General features: G+C 36.5%; 1 protein-coding gene across 5 annotated transcripts in view; it reads left to right on the forward strand.

The window, feature by feature from the left end:
* The window catches only part of MAGI3 (membrane associated guanylate kinase, WW and PDZ domain containing 3), a 260,158-nt gene that overhangs the window by 188,986 nt on the left and 47,291 nt on the right, over positions 1–23,881 (forward strand). For all 5 annotated transcript variants that reach the window (XM_057544916.1, XM_007169372.3, XM_007169373.3 and 2 more), the window contains exons 7-9: positions 12,057–12,114; positions 16,465–16,559; positions 21,864–22,052. In XM_057544916.1, the coding sequence (XP_057400899.1) occupies positions 12,057–12,114; positions 16,465–16,559; positions 21,864–22,052 (342 nt within the window). The remainder of the gene's footprint in view (positions 1–12,056; positions 12,115–16,464; positions 16,560–21,863; positions 22,053–23,881) is intronic.

Consider the following 23,881-nt stretch of genomic DNA (forward strand, 5'->3'; position numbering starts at 1 on the left):
TTTTTTAACTTTGTTTTAAAACAAACTTTTAAAATTCTAAATAAATAGTTTAATAAGTTAGGTGCATTCTCAACCACAGGGTAGCCTTATCATACCTGCTAATCTCAAAAATATATTTAATTTAGTATCACTAGGATAGATATGCCAGTATTTATAATCCTTTGCCATTTACAGCAGCAATAGAAACTCAGTGAAAGTCTTTAATATACCTCTCACCCAGACACAATTTTTACTGCTTGGTAGAAAAATTATCTCTCTGCGAATTATTAGATAATAATGCTTGTCTGTCTTGTATGTTACAGGTTCTATTTAATGGTATAGTCTTACAAATAAGTATAGAATTTACCCCAACCAAAATGTTTGCTGTGCCTTCTTGAATATAGAGTGTAGATGAATAAAATTTGCATTGATTTTGTATGACTCATCAGAAATTATTTACCTTCATTTTAAAAAAAAAAATGAATGGATTAGAATGAAAGTCAGATAGTCCTCCTATAGATTGAATTCCAGTCTATGAAAAACATTTAAGCAGAATTGATACATATTTTGTTCAGCATGATAGAATTTTTCTAGGAATAAACAATTGGAAAATGAAATATTTAAAATTTATTTGTAATGATATTAAAAAAAGATACCTTGGAGCAAATCTACTGAAAGATGTGCAAGTCCTCTACACTAAAAACTACAAAACATCACTGAAATAAATTAATGAAGACCTAAAATAATTGAAGAGATATACTGTGCCCATTGATATACTATGTAGGTAGGATAACACATATTGTTAATGATGTTCATTCTCCCTAAATTGATATCTAGATTCAATACAATCCCAATCAAAATTCTAAAAGTCTGTTTTTAAGAAACTGACAAACTGATTCTAAAATATACATGGAAATACTGTACAAAGACTCTAGTTAGACTTTAAAAAGGACAAAGATAAAGGACTTAGGCTACCAGATTTGAAGACGTACTATAAAGCTACAGTAATCAAGAATGTCGTCTATCCATAGGCTAGAAAATGGATCAGTGGAACAGCATAAGAGAATCCAGAAATAGATGCACACATATGTGATCACTTAATTTGCAGACAAGGTGCCAAGTCAGTTCAGTGAGGGGAGGAAAATCTCTAACAAATGGTGCTGGAACAATTGGATATTCATAAAGAGAAATGAACTTCAACTATATCCTTACTTCATGTACAAAAAATAATTTGAGATGGCTCAAAGCTAGAACCCTAAAGCTTTTGGAAGAAAATTTAGGAGAATATCTTCATGATTTTGAGATTAGCAAAGATGGAGAAAAACAGTAACCCTTGTATATTGCTGTGCAGAATGTAAAATAGTACAACTGCTTTGAAAAGCAGTTTGGCAGTTTCTTAAAAGGTTAAATATAAATTTACCATATCACCTAGCACTTCCATTCCTAGATATCTACCCGAGAGGAATGAAAACATATATCCACACAAACACTTGAATGTAAATATTCGTAGTAGCGCTATTCATAATAGCTAAAAAGTGGAAACAACTCAGATGTTCATCAAACAATGAATGGATAAATAAAATGTGGTGTAATCATACAATGGAATATTGTTCAGCAATAAAAAGAAATGAAATACTATACATACTACAATATGAATGAACCTCAAAAAATGTTATGCCAAGTGAAAGAAACTAGACACAGAAGATCAAGTATTGCATGATTTCATTCATATGAAATGTCCAGAATAGGCAAATCTATAGAGCCAAAGTAGATTAGTGGTTGCCCAGTGCTAAGGAAGGGAATAGAGATTAATTGTAAACCACACAAGGGATCTTATTGAGGTGATGGAAATTTCCCAGAACTGGATTGTGGTGATGGTTGCACAACTCAGTAAATTATTAAAAATCAATGAATTGTACATTTTTTCAAGCAGAACAATTTTATGTGATATGTAAATTATACCTCAATAAAGTTGCTTTTTAAAATGGCCAAAGAGGACTTCCCTGGTGGCGCAGTGGTTAAGAACCCACCTGCCAATGCAGGGGACACAGGTTTGAGCCCTGGTCCGGGAAGATCCCACACGCCGCGGAGCAACTGAGCCCAGGCACCACAACTACTGAGCCTGCGCTCTAGAGCCCGTGAGCCACAACTACTGAGCCCACATGCCACAACTACTGAAGCCCGCGCGCCTAGAGCCTGTGCTCCGCAACAAGAGAAGCCACTGCCATGAGAAGCCCATGCACCACAATGAAGAGTAGAGCCCGCTCACCACAACTAGAGAAAGCCCACGCACAGCAACGGAGACCCCATGCAGCCAAAAATAAATAACTAAAAATAAAATAAAATGGCCAAAGAACTTGAACAGACATTTCACAAAAGAAGATAAAGAATAGCCAATTAAGAACATGAAAAGGTGTGTACATCAACTATACCTCAATTTTTTTAAAAGTATAAAAAGGTGCTTATCATTAATCGTCTCTACAGTGAGATGTCATTCACACCCCCTAAAAGGGCTAAAGTCAAATACACTGACAATACCAAAGATCGGTGAGATTGTAGAGCAACTGGATCTTTTACTTGTTGGTGGGGATATAAAATTATGTGAACACTCTGGAGAAATGTTGGCAGTTTCCTATGAGGTGTTATGTCAAGAGAAATGAAAACACATGTTCCCCAGAAGACTTTACCTGAATGATCATGACAGCCTCATTCATAATAGCTCCAACCTGGAAACATCCCAGATATTCATCAACAGGAGAATGGATAAACATTCTCCTGTTGTGGTATATTCATGCAATGAAATACTACTCATCAATAAAAAGAAAAAGCTGTTGATAACACTCAACAACATGGGTGAGCCTCAGAAACATGTTGTATGAAAGAAGCCAGACACAAAAGAATGGATACTTAATTATCCATTATTTAAAGCCTAAAACCAGGAAAACTCATCTATGCTGATAGAAGTCAGAAAATGATGGGGGTGGAGGGGAGAATGGTGAATTGAAATAATTCTCTGGAATGATGGATATATTCTCCACCTTGTTTGGGGTGACGGTTATATAGGCACATGCAATTGCCAAAACTCATTTTTTATACTTGAACAAGCACTTAAATCAATATTTTAATCATTGAATGAGCACCTAAGATCTGTGTATTTTGTTGAATGTAAATTATACCTCAAAATAATTTTTAAAATAATTTCTTATACTTCCCTTGTCTATAAGGCTCTTCATAGTAAGTTTCTTATGGTGAAGTCACCCATTGTGAAGGTAAACTAGAATATGTAATACTATAGAATTGGACTTTTTAAAGATTGTGAATGTGGTATTAGTCTTCTCGGGCATGTCTCTTTTGCTGGGCTCCATTCCTTTTCCTCCCAACTAATTGTTTCAGTTCAATTCTCTGCCTTTTCCTGTTTCCCTTGTAGAATGTATTTATTTTCATAGCCTTAACTATCAATTTACTGTAGCTGGGCTCCTTATCTAAACCTCTAGTATTGTCCTCTATTCTGAATGCTATTTCTGTATTTCCCATTACATTTGAGACTTTTCTTTTGATTGCCCTACTAGCACTTCAGATAAACATACTTAAAACTGAATTTAGCATCTTTCCCCCATAGTCACCCCATTCCTCTTTCTGTCATAGGTACCACCCTCATAATCATCTGGGCCAAAATCCTTTGAGTCACTTTTGCTTCTTCCTCTCTGTTTGCTCTATTCCCTATATAGTTTCCAATCCCTGCTCTTTCTTTTTTCTATATTTTGCCAATATATTATTATGAAAATTTTCCAACATAGAAAAACTGAAAGAATTTTTCAGTGAATACATGTATTATAATGAACATTTTGCTCTATTTGCTTTTTCACATAGCTACCTATGCCTCTATCTATTCATGCTTTTTTTTTGTATCTTCCTCTCCCTTCCTCTGACTACCACAGCTTGGATTTTTCTTGGTCTTTTTTTCCTACAGTTCTCCTCCAGTATATCTTTTATGCCAGTGGTCTGTAAAATGGTGGTGTTCCAACTATCTGTTCGGGTACAGGAAAAAAATGTCAGAACTTTTCATAATGTTTCTATTGGGAAAAAATAAATTAACCTTCTCTACTATTTTATATACAGATTGGTAATGGCATTCTACCTCATTCTGTATGTCAGATTATCATGTACACTCCCCAGAGTGTCTTGAGGGAAGAACATGGGTGGCACCCTTGCTCTTGCCAAGAGCCCTGTAAAGTTTTGCAGTTACTTGTACACAGTTGAGTGGATTTATAGACTATGTTACATGGTTTTTAACCCACACAAAATTAAAATGTGGCTCAAAAGGATTTCTACAAAGACACTGCTGATTGAAGATAATACAAATATGCAAGCCCAAGCTAATAGTGAGAAAATGGCAGAGCTGACACTTCTCATACACCTCATGTGAGCTTTTTTAAACCACATTGAGGTAAACTAGGGATAATTGTTTAGTCTTCATCTCTTTATTTTTTATTTATTTATTTTGGCTGTGCCCCGCGTCATGTGGGATCTTAGTTCCCCAACCAGGGATGGAACCCGTGCCCACTGCATTGGAAGCATGGAGTCTTAACCAGTGGACCGCCAGGGAAGTCTCCCATCTCCTTTTTAAACTTCTATTTTGTGTATGTTTTATTATGTAAATACATGTTAGTAGAGTAGTATGTATATGTTTATGAATATAAATATATATAAATCTCTTGGAAGTACATTGTCAGATTTTTTACTGATAAGACTACATGATCAAAAAACTTTAGCTACATTGTCAATTAATCTTTCTAAAATATAACTGCCTTCATACCTCTCCCTTGCTCAGGTTAATGGCCATTATAGTTAATGGTCCCTACTGTCAGCAGAATAAAGTCGAGACTCCATGGGGAAGTATTGAAGATTTTTTGTAATTGAACTGTATTCTATATTTCTCTCTCAAAGTATTATCATGCCATAAGTATGACACATTTTAATCTTTGCCTTTGCCACAGGCCCATTTCTTCTGCCAGGAACCAGCCTTTTCCCCTGTGTCCACCTGGCTCGTACCTACTTATCCTTTTAAGCTCAGATGTAAAGTATAATTTTTTGTAGCCTCCTCTGTCATTCTCTTCCAGGTCAGGATTAGGTGTTCTCTCCTCCGTGCACAACAGTACCACATGCATATTTCTGTTGTAGCACTTACTACTACATTGCCTAGTAGGCACTACTAGGTGCCTACACTCTGTAGGAGCAAGAATTTTGTCTTACCTATATATCCCTTCAGTAGAGACTTAAATGTTTGGATGTAAGAAAGGAAGGAGGAAAAGAAAGAAAGGAAAAGAAGGAAAGAAGCTACTCTATGCTCCAGATTATTTTGGTCATCCTTCTTGAAAATAATATTTAATTTCTTTAAGGTTCTGAGGGAAGCAATAAATAATAATTTTGTCTTGGGACTTTCCTGGTGGTCCAGTGGTTAGGACTCCGCGCTTCCAATGCAGAGGGCGAGGGTTCAATCCCTTGTCGGGGAACTAGTAACCCACATGCCTCATGGCCAAAAAAAAAAAAAAGTTAAAAAAAAAAAAGAATTCTGTCTTCATTCACTAGTGAGGAGTCAATAGAGAGAAAATGGCAGAGCTGACACTTCTCATACACCTCATGTATGAGACACAGGACGCAGGAAACAGATGAGGTTAGAATACCATCTGCTGAGTGAACATAGCTTTAGCTCTGCACCTCTATTGGGCTTACTAATATTTTACCCCTACAGGAGGCAGACTTAAGCACTCAATCTCTGGTCTCTGTGTTCAGCTGTTTGATCCCTCCCACAAGGCAGACATGGTGAAAAGACCAGATTGCATCCTCTCTGCAGGCAGGCTAGCATCCAGAACAGCAAGAGAACCAAGAGGCCCTGAGCCAAGCACGTAGAATTCATTCTCTAAAACTCACCAGTCAGATCAGACATTCTTTCTTCCTTGGAGAACAAAGTAAAGGGGCTCAGAGAAACTGGAAATGTTTCTCTGGATGAGTGTGATCCACTAATGCTCTTTACATTATGGGTGACCATATGTCTTGGTTGGCCAAGGACTAATCCAGCTTATTCCTGCTGTCCCAGCATAATTAATAACAGTGTCCCCTTTTACTCTCAAAAGTGTAGAATACATTATATGGTCATCTTAATTATATCTTTCTTAAGATAGAGCAACCAGAATTGCACTCAGTATTCTAAGGATGTTCAAAACATTTTAATCTAAGAGTTACTCTCCCACCCCCAGTACTGGGTATGCCTTTCTAACATCACCTGTACTTCCCTATGGGGACCCCAAAATTTGGAACCTTCAACCTATTTGTTTTATGCTCGGCCAACCATTATCACTTTTGCTGTATATTTTGTCTCCTCCCTCAATAGGGGAGAAATAGCCCCACAATAGGCTATTTCCAGACTAGACTGTATCTGACTTACATTGGTAATTTCCACAATACTTTGCACAGAGTAGATGTTCAAAAGGGGATAGTAATAACTATTTTAAATGTCAGTTTTTATAGTTTAAGATATTGTTTGCATTCTGCTGAACATTGAAGATCTTCTAGAAAAACCTCACAGTTTCTAAAACTTGCCCTTTTCTCCCCAGTCTTGTGATATTCAGAACCTGTGTTTTTATACCATATCTGATGGTTTAATCTATGTACATATTTATCTTCCACTTAAAATAATTGTTATAGTTAAACTTAGTTAAATTGTTTTATCTTAAAAATTCAACATCAGGAATCCATTTTACTCTCTCAACCCACTCCTTTTCTCTTCAGATGAAAGAAAGATTAAATTTTTTACTAAAGACATTTTTACTAAAATGTATTGAATGTCGATATCGTTTTAGAATGGTAAAAGAAAATTATCAACTGAATAGAGCTCCACAATGAGAAAACAATTGTAATTCATATATTTAAATAAGAAAAATCCTATTTGGAGAAGAGGAAAGAAATTTATGGGCTTTAGAAACAATCAACTGCTTGATATGCCAGAAATAGTTTTGCCTTTTGAGTCAGCTTTTGGGGGGAATGCTTTAGCTTCTAACACAGAAAAATACGGTTAGCTCTTTCCTATCTCAAAAGTAAATAAACACGTTTTCTCTTGACCCTACTTCTCCTCCACAGTTCTCACACTATGTTTTTCACAACCAAGTTTCAAAAAAAAAGAAAAAGAAAAAAAGAAAAAAAAAGGCTCTCTTCTTAAGGGCTCCACCTTTTACTTTACTCTTTAATATTACAATATGCTGAATTTTGCCCCTTACCTTTCTAGTTAAACTGGTTTTCTTAAGGTTACCAATAACCTCCGGTCTGATTGCCAAACGTAGTGGACTCTTTTTAGCCCTTATCTTGAGTCCTGACAGCTTTATAAAGCATTTGTTAGCGTTGACCATGCTCCCCTCTTGTCTTCTTTGACATCATTCCCCCTGACTATTCTTACTGTCTCTGCTCCTTAAATTGTTAATGCCCCTAAGCTTCTATTCTCCATCTTTTTCTGTTCACAATTTATCTAGGTAATCTTGTCCACTGCCATGGCTTTAACTACAATGTCTCCCAAATCCTTTCCTTCCTACATTTCTCATTTGAGGACCAGGTTCATATTTCCAAGAGATTGTTGGATATCTCTATAAGGATGTTGCATAGCTCCTCAAATGTAACACCTCCCAAACTGAGTTAAATATTCTCTATACCTGAGCTTCCTGCCATCACCAAATGACATTACATCCTCCCAGTTCCGTGAGCCTAAAACTGGCTGTCATCCTCAACTTTATCCTCACCCTATCTTCTTCATTGCAGTTGAGTACCAAGTTCTATCAATTCTGACTTTAAAAAACCTGCCATCTCTTAAGTGTCCAATGGTGCTAGGCACTTTTCCTATATTATCTGTCTCCTAAATGCCTCTAAATCCAAATTAATACCTCTTTCCTCTTCCCACAGCTATTTTCATCATTGGTATCCAGTAAATATTTGATAATATATCATCTTCATGCCTGAAGAGCCATTAACCTTGGGATCATCTTGGCCTCCTCCCCTCTCTTCCTCCCTCAGTCTTCGTGTTAGTCATTGAGTTCTGTTGCTTTGACTTCCTTGTCTCTATTATCCATTCTTTCTCTGTATTCCCACTACCAGTGTCTTAGCTCCAACCTTCATAATTTCTTACCTAAGCTATTAATGACTTTGTTTGTCTGCTTTTATTCTCACTCCACTCCATCTATTTCATCCGTTATTACTGCTGCCCATAATCTTTCCTAAATATAAATGTAATCATGTCTCAGTCCAGCTTAGTCAGTTTCATCATCATCAAAATAAAGACCAAACTTCTTAACCCAGCACTCCAGAAATGTGTTTTGGTGCTTGCTTATAAGACAAGCCCCCTTGCATACATCCTTCTCTCTAGCCCTATCACATTATTTGTAATTACTGAAAATGCCAGCCATTCTTAGTACCTCAGTGCTCTTTGATCTATGGAATGGCCTCCCTCTCCCCAATCCCAACTCATTCTCTAAGACTGCTCAAACATCACCCTCTTTTAGAAGGCTTTTCTGATAGCTGCTTTACCAAGCAATTGGTGTCATTCCTCTGCTCTCCCCAAAAGCTTGCGTTTACCTTCATTATATCATTTCTCTCTTCTGTCTTCATTTTTAGACTATGAACTCCTTGATGTCAAGAACTATACTGTTTCTAATTTTTATTTTTGCATAAAGAAGAAGGAGAGAGGAGGAAGATAAGGAAGGGAGGGGAAAAAGGGAAGGAAAAGGGGAAGAAATTCAGTAAATGAATTGACTCACTGGATAGTGTATAGAATTGCTAGGTATTTTAGTCTTGCTTTTATTACCTTTATTTAAGTGGGCAAGTAATAACCACTTCTTTTTTTATTTAATTTTATTTATTTATTTATTTATTTTTGGCTGTGTTGGGTCTTCGCTGCTGTGCGCGGGCTTTCTCCAGTTGTGGCGAGCGGGGGCCACTCTTCATTGTGCTGCGCGGGCCTCTCACCGTCGCGGCCTCTCGTTGCGGAGCACAAACTCCAGACGCGCAGGCTCAGTAGCTGTGGCTCACGGGCCCAGTTGCTCCGCGGCATGTGGGATCTTCCCAGACCAGGGCCCGAACCCGTGTCCCCTGCATTGGCAGGCGTATTCTCAATCACTATGCCACCAGGGAAGCCCAATAACCACTTCTTTATCTGCATGAATCTGCCCTGCAAAAACCTAGCTAATGTTATCACGTATGAGGGTTTAAAGTGATTGCTGAAAGTAATCTGGAAGATAAATTACCAATTTGTTTACTCTCCTAAAGAAAGGGCTATACTTTATCTGTTAGTTGCTAATTTCTTTAAGTACTAGCTAAAATGCTGACTCAACTTCCACGTCAACAATGAAATATATTAATTTTGATGTTTTATTTTTATTAGGCATTAATACATCCTTTTTAGTGAATTTTTCAGATAGCAAATGGAAAGTTTCAACTATCTCTATAGTTGCTTCAATTCTCCAAAATTCTCAAAGACAAAGCATAAATCCAGGGCTTCCCTGGTGGCGCAGTGGTTAAGAACCCGCCTGCCAATGCAGGGGGCACGGGTTTGAGCCCTGGTCCGGGAAGATCCCACATGTGACAGAGCAACTAAGCCCGTGCACCACAACTACTGAGCCTGCGCTCTAGAGCCCGTGAGCCACAACTACTGAAGCCCGTGCACCTAGAGCCCATGCTCTGCAACAAGAGAAGCCACCACAATGAGAAACCCGCGCACCGCAGCGAAGAGTAGCCCCCGCTTACCGCAACTAGAGAAGGCCCGCACGCAACAACAGACCCAATGCAGCCAAAAATAAATAAGTAAAAATAAATAAATAATTTTTTTTTAAAAAGCATAAATCCAGTTGTGGTGCAGTTGCAGAAGTCATCCTTACACAGCACAATTGAGTTCCCATGTTATTTCAAGAAAATTTCTATTAAAGAAAAATAGCTCTCTCATGAAAGATCCTCAATGATAATGCTTTGGTAATATTATTATAGAGCATTTTTTTACAGATATAATCCAACAGATATAATCCATGTTATGTGCATGTAACAGTTGCTTAGTGTCGACTTAAAGGAAAACATACATGAGAGTTATGAGCTTAAGTGTTGTTCAGGGTCTTACTGAGCCCCATAGCCCAGGAGACAGCGACTCAGGAGCTCTGAGAACTGCTCCAAGAGGTAGGAGAGGAGCCAGGATATACATGAGTTTTTAGCTGGGAAATTCACGCAGTCAAGCATACATCTTAGCAAAAGATGACCGCTAATCACAAAGAACAGACATCTCAGGCTAATGGACTTAGTACTTTCTATGTATGGGAAGATGCAAGGATCTGGGATCATTGAAATTCTTCCTGTGATATGCATCTAATTACCCAGGGGCCCGTTTGTCCAAAGCACTGGCGTGCCTCATCCTGTTTTGTTTTATTTTCATCCTGAATTCCTTTCAGGATGCACTGTCCTGGGTGACTGCAGTGGGTTGCATCTTAACCCCTTGAAGAACTGGATGATGAGCAATGCTCTTTGTCCTTTTTTTCTTCACATGGGTCATAAAATATTGTACTTACTTAATTGATGATTGTTTGCTTCCTAGCTGTGGAGGCTCAAAGTGAACTGAGTGTATCCCAGTTCTTTTCAGTTGTTTCGATCTGTTTCATATAGTAGTTACTTTTCAACTATTCTCATCTTTTCCACCTCAGAAATTTCAACCAGGTCCTTCAAAGGAAAACCACAGAAACTCACCAAGCTTCATAACCACTAATTAATATATATACATAGGCAGAAAAAATATGCTGGAGAAAAGGGGTAGAGGTGATTCAGAGCCTTTCATCAAGAGGCTAGTCATTTATTCTCTCCTTTTGTTCTGAATGTGGAATAATACTGTTTATTAGAGCATAACAGTTTGTATTGTTTATCAGGTTCATTATAATGGAATTTTTACTTACAAAGTCGATATACTACAGGTTAATGATATAAAATGAATAAGTACTTTGTTATTTTCTAAGCCTGTTTGCTGTCTAGCATATGTCATTTGTATGTGTGTGCACATGTGTACATGTTTTTCAGCACAGCAGAAAAAGAGTCTAAAAGAAATTGAAAATAAAAGGGTGGTCAGGGTGGTCCTCATAGTGTACAACTATAGATTTTTTAAAAATTCCTTCTTGCTGGGCTCCTATGTATAATTGATAGCAATAAAAACCACCTGGTAGGAACACTCCTGCCAACTTAATCCATGTCTGACTAATAAAATGATTCTTCAGCAGCCTTACCTTGGAAAACAGAGTGGGAGGGAAAGGGGATTCTTTCTTGACAGGGCCAGTTTATGTTGCAAAGACCAGATTTTTTTTTAACTATCAGAAATTCAACTACTTTCAGTTTTTCTGGTTATATTTTATTGGTCAGTTTACTTGCAATAACACATAATAATCCTATGTAAGGTATTTCTTTGTAACCATACATAAATATAGATTCTACACAAGGCACTGTGTAGTTAAATAAATTTTCCTTCAGATACTTAGATCAAGCTCTTGCAAGGGACAGTAGGTATTTTCTTAGATTTTAAGCAAATCTAGATTGCCCACTTGAAATGGCAAAAATCCAAGGCTGGACTTTCCTGTGGGGAGAAGTGGGTCAGAATGTGATAACAGGAATAATTGACAAATCCTTTGTCTAATAGTGAAAAATTTAACACGCAGCTGCTGCTTGTATTGAACTACAAGGTGTGTCTCACCTCATTGTTATCAGGCTTTTTAAATGAAAGAAGTATACCAGGTGATTTCTTAAATAATTAGCATTTTATGGCTCGTGATTGGAATAAACACCTTTGAGTTTAATGTCATCTTTTCTTCTGTGCTTCTGATTACTTGCCGAGGTACTCACTAGCTATTGAAGAAACCACTCAAACTGTGTTTGTTCTTTGAAAGTGAGCCCTCAGCTTTCCGTCTCCCAAATATTAGTGTAATGAAATAAAAGACACAAATTCATTCTGTAAATTCTTTTCTTGTTGGTTTTGAAACTGGCATTTCACTCAATTCTGTTTTTTTTTTTATTTGCAGAACTTCCTTATGGCTGGGAGAAAATTGAAGACCCTCAGTATGGGACCTACTATGTTGAGTAAGTTTGTTACCTCAGTTAATGTTCTCCCAAATGTTTTCCTTTCATTACACAACTTAGGGAGTGAATGGAATACTTTATGCTTCTGCAGTCCAGCTTTCAGGTTTTGCCACTAGGGGAATGAGAAGGTAAGGACAGTGGGCATTTACTTCACTGACTGGGCTGTCTAGAAGCTGGCTTTGAAGTAAGTATAGAGAGACAGGGGGAAGTTGCCCAGAAGAGTAATGGCTAGAGATGTTGTCAGTACTACTGTGGCCTCTGAAGAGAGAAGTAGTAGATAGAAGACTGAAATAAGGTGAACTATTAAGGTCACTTTCAACACTATACTTGCATGGTTCTGAAAGCAATGAAAGGACTTTAAGGGCATTGTATCATAATGATCTAAACCTTTGAAGTATATAATTAAAACTGTTCTCTCTTTCAAGGAGTTAATTAAGGAAAACTTAGTATTCTTTTTGGGGGTGAAAGTTGCTTCTCACACAGCTGTTATGGTTAAATTTAACATAAATCTGTGTTGGCGTAGAGGATCAAACACCTGCCTATGTTAGCCAGAGAAATTAGGATAACATCAACATCTGATTTTTCTTTCCCTTTTCTTCACTTATCTAATTGCTACATTATTAAGATCGTTGGGATTGCTTTCTTTCCAGATGGTATGGATAGAATTTTGACCTCAGGCATCTAGTACCAGGCAAATAATTGCATCAGAGAGGTTACTATTTACCTGGGAACTAGGAGTCTGCACCAACTGCCAAGGTAGTAAAGGCAAAATATTATTACCTGGAAAAATAGCGAACATGAGAATCTTCTAGTTTTGTGATTGCTAATTAATTTTTCATCACTTGTTGGCACAAAGCAGTGCCACTTCCCTAACGCAAGTAACTCTGAGTCCTGTTACAACGCTAGTCTTTATCCTAGTGTGTAGGTTGTTACTTGAGTCACTGTAGTTAGAGGGATTTTTGGAATGATTTCTTAAAATCTAACTTGTACCCTAAGAAAATGAGTCATTTTGACCCTTGGATATGTAACTTAACAGTGTCAATATTTTGGTTCCATTGAAAGGTTATGTTAATTTTATTTCCATTGTGTTATTTCATATCTTTCTAATACTGTGATGTGAAAAGTTCACAGCAGTTCTTTTGTTATTTTTTTTCTAAAGCATATTTAATTAGAAGAAAAAAACCAACCATTTTTCTAGTCAAAGAAATATTTGAAGGCTAGCTGAAAAGGAATTGTGGGATTTTCCCCAAGAGTTAGTCTACTTAAATTGGGCTTCAATCAGTTATTATTTGCCATTAACACTACTGAACATTTCTGAGATAATAATTCTCATTCTCTTAGTATCCATTCCAAGTGAATTTGAGTACACGGTCAAGAGGTGAAAGACATTTGCCTGTTATAAAATCTTGGGCTAAATGATCTGGTTCTCGTTAAGCAAGGATATACTAATATTGAAGCAACTTTAGGGCAAATCCTGAAGTGACCTGCTCTCAGCTGTCATGGAGGTATGTGAAATAGCCTGATTAGAAGCAACAGCAGTGGCAGCAATGTGATTTTGTATGATTGCTCCCAGACGAGCTCATTTTACAGGAGGGTAATTTATTAGATTAAGAAAGAGCAGGCTGGGGCTTCCCTGGTGGCGCAGTGGTTGAGAATCTGCCTGCTAATGCAGGAAACACGGGTTCGAGCCCTGGTCTGGGAAGATCCCACATGCCGCGGAGCAACTAGGCCCGTGAGCCACAACTACTGAGCCTGCGCGTCTGGAGCCTGTGCTCCGCAACAAGAGAGGCCACAATAGTGAGAGGCCCGCGCACCGCGATGAAGAGTGGCCCCCACTTGCCACAACTGGAGAAAGCCATAGCACAAAAAAAAAAACAAAAAACGAAGACCCAACATAGCAATCAATCAGTCAATAAAGAAATCTTAAAAAAAAAAAAAAAAAAAGAAAGAGCAGGCTGTACTCAAGATGCACGTTAGTATGGAGTCAGCTGAGCTCTGGAGTGTGGCTTGATTCCCAGATTAGTTAGGCTTTGAATCTCGACTATAGTAATCTGCAGCGAGTTTACTGATGGAGATAAAAAGCTGTTAACTTGAATGGCTACTCTTTGGCTCTCTTAGTTTGTCAAACCAGATGGCACAATGATTGCTCTTGGCAGGAGCCTTATAGTAGTAACACCAACTGCAATGGCAGGTTTTTTTTTTGGTAAGTATTTATTTTAGAAGATGAGATTCTGAAATGGATTAATTTATTTTTGAAAATAAAATTGTTCCCAAAATTTGATGGCAGGCCTTCCATAAGAATGCTTATATATTTAGAAATGTTGTCTTAACGTACTGCTTTAACTGTCTTGATGCAGTCAGGTGACAGAGTCAAAATATGTCTGCTTTTAATATCTTAACCCTTCGTGAAGGATAATGATTTTGTTTGTTGAGGTGAATTCTTAAAATTCTTATATACAAAATTTTAATACAGGTGAAATTTCAAATTATTTATTATATATTTAATTAAGCTTGTTTGCTACCCTTGTTTAATTTTTCTGATAATCTGTCATATTCTCCTCTCTTACTTCCATAAGCTGGTTTTATAGAAGACAAAATTTGTTATCTTAATAATATTATGGGTATAAGTAACTAAATGAAAAGGAGAGTGTTTTTACTGTTTTGTTTTTTGGGTGACATTTTAATCTAGATAGTCTAAGGTGACAGATGCAATTACTCCCTTCACTAAAATCTTACATTATTTGTCAAAGAATTTTCAGGAAAGGGACTACTCATTCGCATACTTCTACTCTCTTCTCCCACACATAACAAAGAGTATACTACTACTTTTTATGTTCTAATACCTGGGTGGCAAAGTGAGTCATTCTAGTTGATGACGTTAAAGTGAGCCAGGATTCTTTCCCAACAGGTTTATTCTTTTCTAAGTGTCAGTTTCTAGTTTTATTTTTTCAAGACTATGTAAATTATCAGTACCTAATAAATAACTTTTAAAAAGGTACCTAACTTAACACCAAAGTCTTCATTTTCACAGAGGGGTAAACAGTAACTCAGTTGATAAGGTCCCCCCTCATAGTAAGAAGCAGAAGCATACCTGAGTTTTTGTGAAATCAGAACCCAAAGGATGTCAAGTAGAACTTGCCCTATTTAGAGCTCTGAAACTAAATACCTACATCTGTTGCAGGGTTAATAATGCACTAGAAGCCTAAAAGGCATAGAGAAGCATACTCAGAAGCTAGCATATCTTGCTGTAGGGTTGTTTTTTGTCCCTGCTGCCCCCTCCTCCATCACCATTAATGTTCACAAATGGTAAAGAAAATATCCAAGTCATATGACTATTTACATATAGATTTTGTAATAGCCTATCTAAAGACAATCATAATCTGAAATTCTCATGATTTGTTGTTTAATTGTTGGTATTTACTAATGTCACTTCTCGTTAAAATGGATTCTACTAGAAAATACATTTCATTTGGCTAAAATATATTTGTACTATAGAAATACTAGAATATAATTCCCCCTTGCTTCTGTATTAGACCTGTTTGCGGTCTTAAACATCTTTTGTACAATCGTTGCATTCTTAACCAAGTTACACTTAACTGACTTGCCAGAATAACCTATGCTCAGTTCCCTCTGTAAAACATACTCTTACCCGTAGTATATTGAATACCATCGGCTAATGGCCTACCTCTAGTCTCCCCATGCTTTTCTGCTTTCCCTCACAGACTTGTATGCTTTCAAGAGTCAGTTGTGATTGCGCCTAAATCATAAAAAACAGTTAAACTTATGTTATAATTATGTAACTAATTATTATATAATTTTGAAGAAATTTAACTGTGAGAGTTGTTCTGTGATAACAGTTTGATAAAAGCAAGTCACTTGCTTAGTTGCTGCTAAATTGATGTGGGTGAGTCAGTTGGAAAAATAATAGTAAAATTCTAGAAGGCTTCTACACTCAGATTTCTTCAAATGTGTCTTTACAGCTGCTTCACTTTAGAGAACCTTAAAACCCTCCTACCATTAACTGCCTTTAAAAAAAATTAACTGATTAATTACCAACAGTTCTGATTATATCATATATGAGGGCTTCTACTGTAGTTTTGAAAACTGTTATTAGCTATATTAGAAACGTTTATAAAGAAGCTATAGTGAATACTTCAGCAGCTTTGACTTCTAGGCATCTTCTGTGGGCCCTTCTTTAGTTGCCAGAAGGCTCTTCCTCTGTGACCTGTCAGCATATCTGGGTTCCATAGCGTAAAGGTACATATTTATCCCTTAACCTATGAGAGTCTTTTTAAAAATATGTAATTCTTTCATATTAAACTGAAATGCATATTTTTCTACATTTTACAGTCACCTTAACCAGAAAACCCAGTTTGAAAATCCAGTGGAGGAAGCCAAAAGGAAAAAGCAGTTAGGACAGGCTGATACTGGGTCTTCAAAACCAGGTAGAACTTTTACCTCTATCTTCTCTTCTAAGAATAACTTGTGAAACTTATATGCTGAAATAATAAAAGTGAGTTTGAACTTTTTACTGTTGGGGCTTTGAAATTCAACAGAGAATATCTAATTTCTGTCACTGTAAAGGTATGAATAATCTTAATAAAACATCTGGACAGTTTGAGAATACTGAGATTTTTCTCATGCTGCTTATATAGAAAGTATGAAATTGTTGGCAGAGGGGACTGAATAGCTTTGTTATGGGTGCAAGGTTTTAATTTGAAGATTAGATTGTTTCCTAGTGTTTAAGGTCAAGCCAGTATTAGATCTCTAATTCATTATGGGCTTCTCTCAAGTTAATTGCTTAGATCTAACGTCAGTAACCATTCAGGATTCTTCATTAACTGATATGAACAAATACTAAGTAAATCCACTATATTATTGCCTACATCATTGATTCTCAAGTGGGATGGTAGGGTATTAGTAATATCAGGATCATTTGGGGAACATTTTAAAAATACATAGGTCCTGAGATTTTGATGAGCCTAGCCATGTGTATTTTGAAAAAGATGCCCAGAAATTTCTTACATCCAACTTATCCCTCCTCATCTCCTCCCCCTTCTCTTTCTGTCATTAATAAGGTCTATATGGTCATATCATAATAATCTATTAGATTCTTCACTTCTGTTGCCAGTGAGAGAAACAGTTTTTTCTTATAACTACTCTTCCAAAACATAGTCTCTTCCCTTAAGATTTGCATTTGATTTAACAAAATATTTTTAGTTTAACAAATACTTTGGAGCACCTACTGTATGCCCAGTGCTTTGCTAGGTACATGGTATTAAAAAATGATTAAGAGTCAGATAGGTCTTGCCCTCAAGAGTTCACAGTCTAAAATAGGAAACTAATAGTTACACTATATGGTGATAGGTGTCATCCTGTATTAGTAGTTGAATGAGCAGGGGGCGGAGCAGGCTTGAATCCCAGCTGTGTAACCTTGGTTGCGTTTTTAAATTCTTTGTTTTCTCATCTACAAAACAGGAATAATAGTAGTACCTACATCTTAAGGTGGTTCTGAGTATGCAAATTAATACATGTAAAGTGCTTACAATACATGTAAAGTGCTTACAAATACATGTCTGGCACATGGTGACCAATAAACAATAGCTTTCATTGCTATTAATAGAGATGTACAAGGTACAGTGGTGGCATAAAGGAGGGGGTGCACAACTTTGCTTTGGTGGAGGAAATCAAGGGGGCAGGGGAACCTTCAGACAGAGGACATAATGTGAACTGGGTCTTGAAGTGCCAGGAAAAGTTAAGTCAGGCAGATCAAAATTTTAGAGGAGCAACAAGGCATACCAGCTAGAAGGAACAGAAAATATAAAATCATAGAAGCATGAAATGGTGGTCCAGGGGTCAGAGAACAGTTACAAATGGCCAGCGCGTAGGGTATTTTAGGGTAGTAACAAGAGATGAGGTTGTAAGGATAGGCAGCCATGAGAAGAAACGCGTTTCAAAGAGAAGCTGAGTATTTGTGTCACATGGTGCTGAAAAGTCGAGAAAGATGAAAATTGAAAAGTGTTTTACATTGGACTTAAAAATGTGGAGGTCATTTGTCACTCTAGCAAGAGCAAGGGAAGAGTGAAATAAAACTGCAGTAGAATAAAGAGGAAATGGGAGGTGTAGAAGTGAAGACAGTGGGTTTAGCCAACTATTTTGCTAGCTTTGAGTGTGAAAGGGGTAGCCAGAGGACATTAACTGCAGAGGAACATGAGTCCCCATTTTACACATAAACAGACTTCAGGAAAGATTAAGCCTCTTGCTTACAATCACAGTGAGTGTCAAGTCTGGATTTGAACCTAGTTTTACTGACTTTAAATTCAGAGTTCTTTGTATTATAACATGTAGTTCCTGAATGCCCATGTCTTCCATGGCCCATAACAAAGATCTTCTCTCCTTTACTAAGCTCTAAGCTCCTCGAGGGCAGGACCCATGTGTTTTATTACTTTAGATAACCAGACACTCTCCTGTGAGAGAGTAATGACTCAGCATCTGTCTTTCAGGAGCCCACAAGTTAGCCAGGGAAACAGACACATAATTTTAGTATAGTAAAATATTACAGATATAAACAGTAGTGTTGGAACAAAGGAGAGAGAAATTAAATCTCACTGCGAGAGGAAAGGAAAGGCTTCCTAGAAGTGATGGAAGTTATGCTAGTCCTTGAAGAATAATGGTTACCATTTATTGAGATAGAGTCTAGTGCTAAATTGGATGCTTTATATTACATCATCTCATTTAAGTCTCAAAATATTGCTGCAAGGTTGTTAATATTATTTTCCCCGTCCAGATGCCTTGATGGCATCAAGTTACAGTTGTCTGATGCTTCCATCCCAGGGATATACTTGCCGCAGGGACAGAAGTACTCAAGTTCGTGAGCCTCCTTCCTTAGGCAGCCTGTATGGGTTTGTGTTTATCTACATTTATTGAGCACTTACTGTTTGTCAAGCACTGTTTCTTATGCTTTCTGTGCATTACCCAGTTTAATCCCTGTAACAACCCCATGAATTAGGTACTATTACCCCCCCCCTTTTATAGATGAGGCAACCGAGACTTAAAAAGGTTGAATTATATTCCAAGATTACTCAACTAAATCACAAAGCTTGGATTTAAAATCAGGATTGTTAGACTCAATGATAGTTTCTTTGTGCCTTTCTTATTCTCACTTTTCTGTATCTAAATTCTGATAAGACCTACTTCTGACCAATTTCTAATTGGCTTTGGCTGTTTTATTACTACTTTCCCAAATTAGGTGTTAACCAAAACTTTCCCTCCCACTTTAATGTTTGCACATATTGGAGCTCATATATTATATGCTGATTTTCTGTTGTAGCCCTCAGATGCCAGTCTTATTCTGATATTCACGGGGACTAGAGCATGGGATAGCTGACCAGAAATATTTGAATATTTGACATAAAAATGAGGAAGGTACATTTCATCAAAGATATTTTCCTCAAGTACCTGCACACAGTACTTAAATGATCTTATCTACGATCTGATAGGCCACACTAGGGGGCAGTCATAATCAGCTTACATAACTAAATAGGCTTTGAGCATGTCAAATAATTTTTTTAAGTAATATTTTGCTCAGAGGTGAGTTGCTAGTTTGAATGTCAGAGGCTCATCAAGAGCCAGCAATGCACTGAGGTATTGCCACAAGTAGCCTGACTGGCCAAACTCAGAGGCCTCACAAAATAGTGTTTACTGTGGTGAATACACTCCTATCTGGAGTCTAGTCCTCTCCTTTGAGAAGCCCAAAATAGCCGATTTTTTTTTAAATGTCAAGTGCTTGTATTTGTAAGAGATCAGAAAATCTGGGAAGAACATAATGAATAGAGTACACCCACTCCTATCCCAAACCTGCCTTTGTCAGTATTTCCAGGGCAGCCCTACCTCTTGCAGGAGCCATATGCATACTGCACAATCTATACAGCCATACAGAGCAGCCCCAAGGATTGCTCTTTTCTAATTGCCAATAAGTTTAATGCATGCCTCTTAGAACACTTTGCTAAGAGGGGCAGCAGCAGATACACACAGATAAACTCTGCGCTTGATATTAGTGCTAAGTGTGGTCTAAGTATGAAACAAGTCACCCTTGTTAATTTGAGTCATTAGGGAAATGAGCATCAAAACCACAGTGTAAGACCATTCCACGCCTACTAGAATGGCTGTAACCAAAAAAGCAGACAGTAACAAGTGTTGGCAAGGATGTGGAGAAGTTGGAACCCTCATACATTGATGGTGGAAATGTAAAATGGTACAGCCACTTTGGAAAAGTTTGGCAGTCCTTCAGAATGTTAAACATAGTTATGATATGTTTATGGTAACTGCTGCATTTCCATTCCCAGTATGTAACTAAGAGGAATGAAAGTATTTGCCCACACAAAACCTTGTACATGAGTGTTCATAGCAACATTATTTATAATATCCAAAAAGTATAAACAATCCAAATATCCATCAACTGATACATGGATAAATAAAACGTGATATATCTGCACAGTGGAATATTATTTGGCAATAAAAAGGAATAAAGTACTAACACATGCTACAACACAGGTGAACCTCAAAAAAATTATGCTAAGTGAAATAAAGCATTCAAAAGACCACATACTATATGATTCCATTTATATTAAAAGTCCAGATTGGGCAAATCTATAGACAGAAGGTAGACTAGTGGTTGCCTAAGACCTAGGATGTGAGGGCAGGTTGGGGAGAAATGGGGAGTGACTGCTAATGGACACAGAGATTTCTTTGGTGTGTGTGTTTGGGGGGAGAGAAAAATGTGCTAAAGTTAGACTATGGTGATGGTTGCACGTCTTTGACTTGTCATTAATTCTGTCATTATTGGATTATATCTCAATAAAGCTGTTAAAAAAGAGATTTGTGAGAAAAGTTTAAACCGTATTTTAAAAAGATAACTTAAACAATGCTTTATAAATTATGAATCTGTACAATTTGATCCCCATGGTTTTCATAAGTGCCCTAATGGCAGCCGGGTGGAAGGGAGGAGCGAAAGTTTCTGGGGAAGAGAAGAGAGGTATTACTTGCAAATATGGATCACTTTTAGTTCTAGGATCATCTGGGGAAACCTCTTAAAATAGTCTTTTCAGAGGAGCTGTGCTTTTTGTCTTCCTAAAGTTTCCACTAAATATGAGTAAAAGGGAAAGACGCATGGAGCTGTATACTGATAGTGCAGGGCTTTGCTCCTCTCATCAGATATAAATTAAAGGTTGCAGAAAGCCTGAGTCATAAATTATAAAAAGTTCTCGATGTGTTCTCTTTTATAAGTTTGTGACAGTTGCCTTCATCTTCCTAGTATAGTGTTTTCTGCATAGACCTCAGTAGCTGCTTATTCAAATGAAATATACATCTGAATGAGTGCTGAAGGCTTTCAGGAATTTAATAATAAATGTTACCCTTCAGGAGTGTCATTTTGACTTCTAAATAAAGGACTCTTTGGGATAAGAAAAAGTAAGTACAAACAAGGCAGTGAGGAGGGGATAAAGTAGATGTTTTTACCTTTCAAATGACATAGAAGAGTCCTATAAAAGATAAATGATTCATTAACTAAGGGTTTTTTTTCAGTGATTTAGTTTATGAGTTTAAATTCCAACTGTTCTATAACATTAGATTCTCTTATTTTTTTCCTGTTATGTTATGGTTTGTTATATTTAAGTTATATAGACTATCTTGGAGATGAGCTTCAAGGGCTATATTCATTGTAATTATTCTTGTTTCTCATTTTTACACAGATATGGAAAAATCACACTTTACTCGAGATCCATCCCAGCTTAAAGGCATCCTTGTTCGAGCATCATTGAAAAAAAGCACAATGGGATTTGGTTTTACCATTATTGGTGGAGATAGGCCTGATGAGTTCCTACAAGTGAAAAACGTGCTGAAAGATGGTCCTGCAGCTCAGGATGGGAAAATTGCACCAGGTAACAGATTTTTCAAAAATACTTAAAGAGGGACTTCCCTGGCGGTCCAGTGGTTAAGACTGCACACTTCCACTGCAGGGGGCACGGGTTCAATCCCTGGTTGGGGAACTAAGATCCTGTGCATGCCGTGAGGTGTGGCCAAAAAAAAAAAAAGGAAATACTTAAAGAGTTATGATACTATAACAAAAATTATAGTGAAAAAGTTATATATATATATTATATATGTAACGTATATAACAAATATTATACAGTAGCTATGTAAGTATATATAAAACTTGTGTGTATATATATATTTATATAAATAAAGAGAGAGAGAACTAAATTATACAACTGAAGAGGGAGATTCCTGTATTAAAATAGTTTATCTTCTAAACTAAGTGCATGCGAGTTTTGAAGGAGGGTCATTTTTACAAATAAGTGGAAACTTAGTCAAAACATTAAATTTATTAATTTTTTGAATAGTTTGCATATTTTGAGATAACTCTTTGGCTGTACTAAGCTAAAGATTTATTAACCATATCAGAAAACTATTTGATAGTTTGATTTTCTCTGATTATGTTGGGTACTTTTGGAGTTATTTAACATTAACCTGTAATCTTTTTTGAAAAATGATTCGTTGTGATGTTTATAATGATACTGAGCAAATTGTTATATCCCACAGTTTTTTTCCAAGTTGGGTTTTTATTTTTTGCTTCCTTAGTGGCTGTTAGTAAAATTAAACTGCTATGTTAAGAATTATAGCCAATAATATTACTATTTTTACAGAGCTGTATAAATTTGTCTTTTATATAGTTTTCCCAACATCTTTACTTAGTGATTGTTAGATATTTTTATATGGCTGACAGTGTTTATGGCTGAGTGGGTTAGAGGAAGTTTAAGACTAGTTACTGATTATGGGGAAGGTTTAAGTACTTTTTTCCAGAAAGATTTTAGTAATCCACTGAGGTTGCTTCTTACACAGTTTGCTAGACTTTTCTAATCCTCTGTTATTTCACATACTTTGTGTAAGTATGTCCCCCATTTGGACGATTCAATTGTCATATTACTTTTGATGGCAGATATCAACTTATTTTCACTTGGGATATGGGCTGTCTCATATTATGCTTTCCCAATTAGGTGATAGAAACGTAAACAAGAAAACTTAAAATAATCAAAAGTTATATTTATAAAGAAAATTATTTTTAGCTCTCTTTTATTACTTTATAAAATTAACAAACTCTAGAGAGTAAAATTAATAGTAAAGTTTTTTCCTAAGTCCTCAGTTTTGACTTTTTAAATATTTTGTCCATGAAACACATCTTGTAGCTATTGTATATGCTGTCAGGATTTTATAATATAGATTCAGATATGTCTAAAACTGTTATTAATTTGTATAACAATATAATACTTCCATTAAAATTCTGGGAACTTTGACCAGGGGAAGAAAAGTCAAAACTTTGTTTCTAATTAGTCTAATTTCTATAGCTTCTTGAATTTTGCAACAAATTTCCACAGACTAACATTTGTTTTTAAATACCATTCATGTTGATTTTTTTAAAGCCTACATGCAGTCAGAACAAATTAAAGCACCTTTATTTGGCAATAACCTTTTGAATAATTGTATTCAAATAAAAGCAGCAAATGGATGAGACATCAGAGGACAAATTTTAAAAGCTAAAGCTGCATTAAGAAAAACACACAACTGATAAATGTCAAGTGGTAATAATCCTGCAACCAAAGTGGTCATAATAATGTAAAATCAGAAAAGCAAAACCAACTTTTACAAGGATTAATTCAGCTGAATTTCCAGCATCTTAAATAATATATTCTTTGCTTCTGTTGAATTTTTT

Source organism: Balaenoptera acutorostrata, chromosome 1 (assembly GCF_949987535.1).
Source record: "Balaenoptera acutorostrata chromosome 1, mBalAcu1.1, whole genome shotgun sequence".
Taxonomy (NCBI): Eukaryota; Metazoa; Chordata; class Mammalia; order Artiodactyla; family Balaenopteridae; genus Balaenoptera; species Balaenoptera acutorostrata.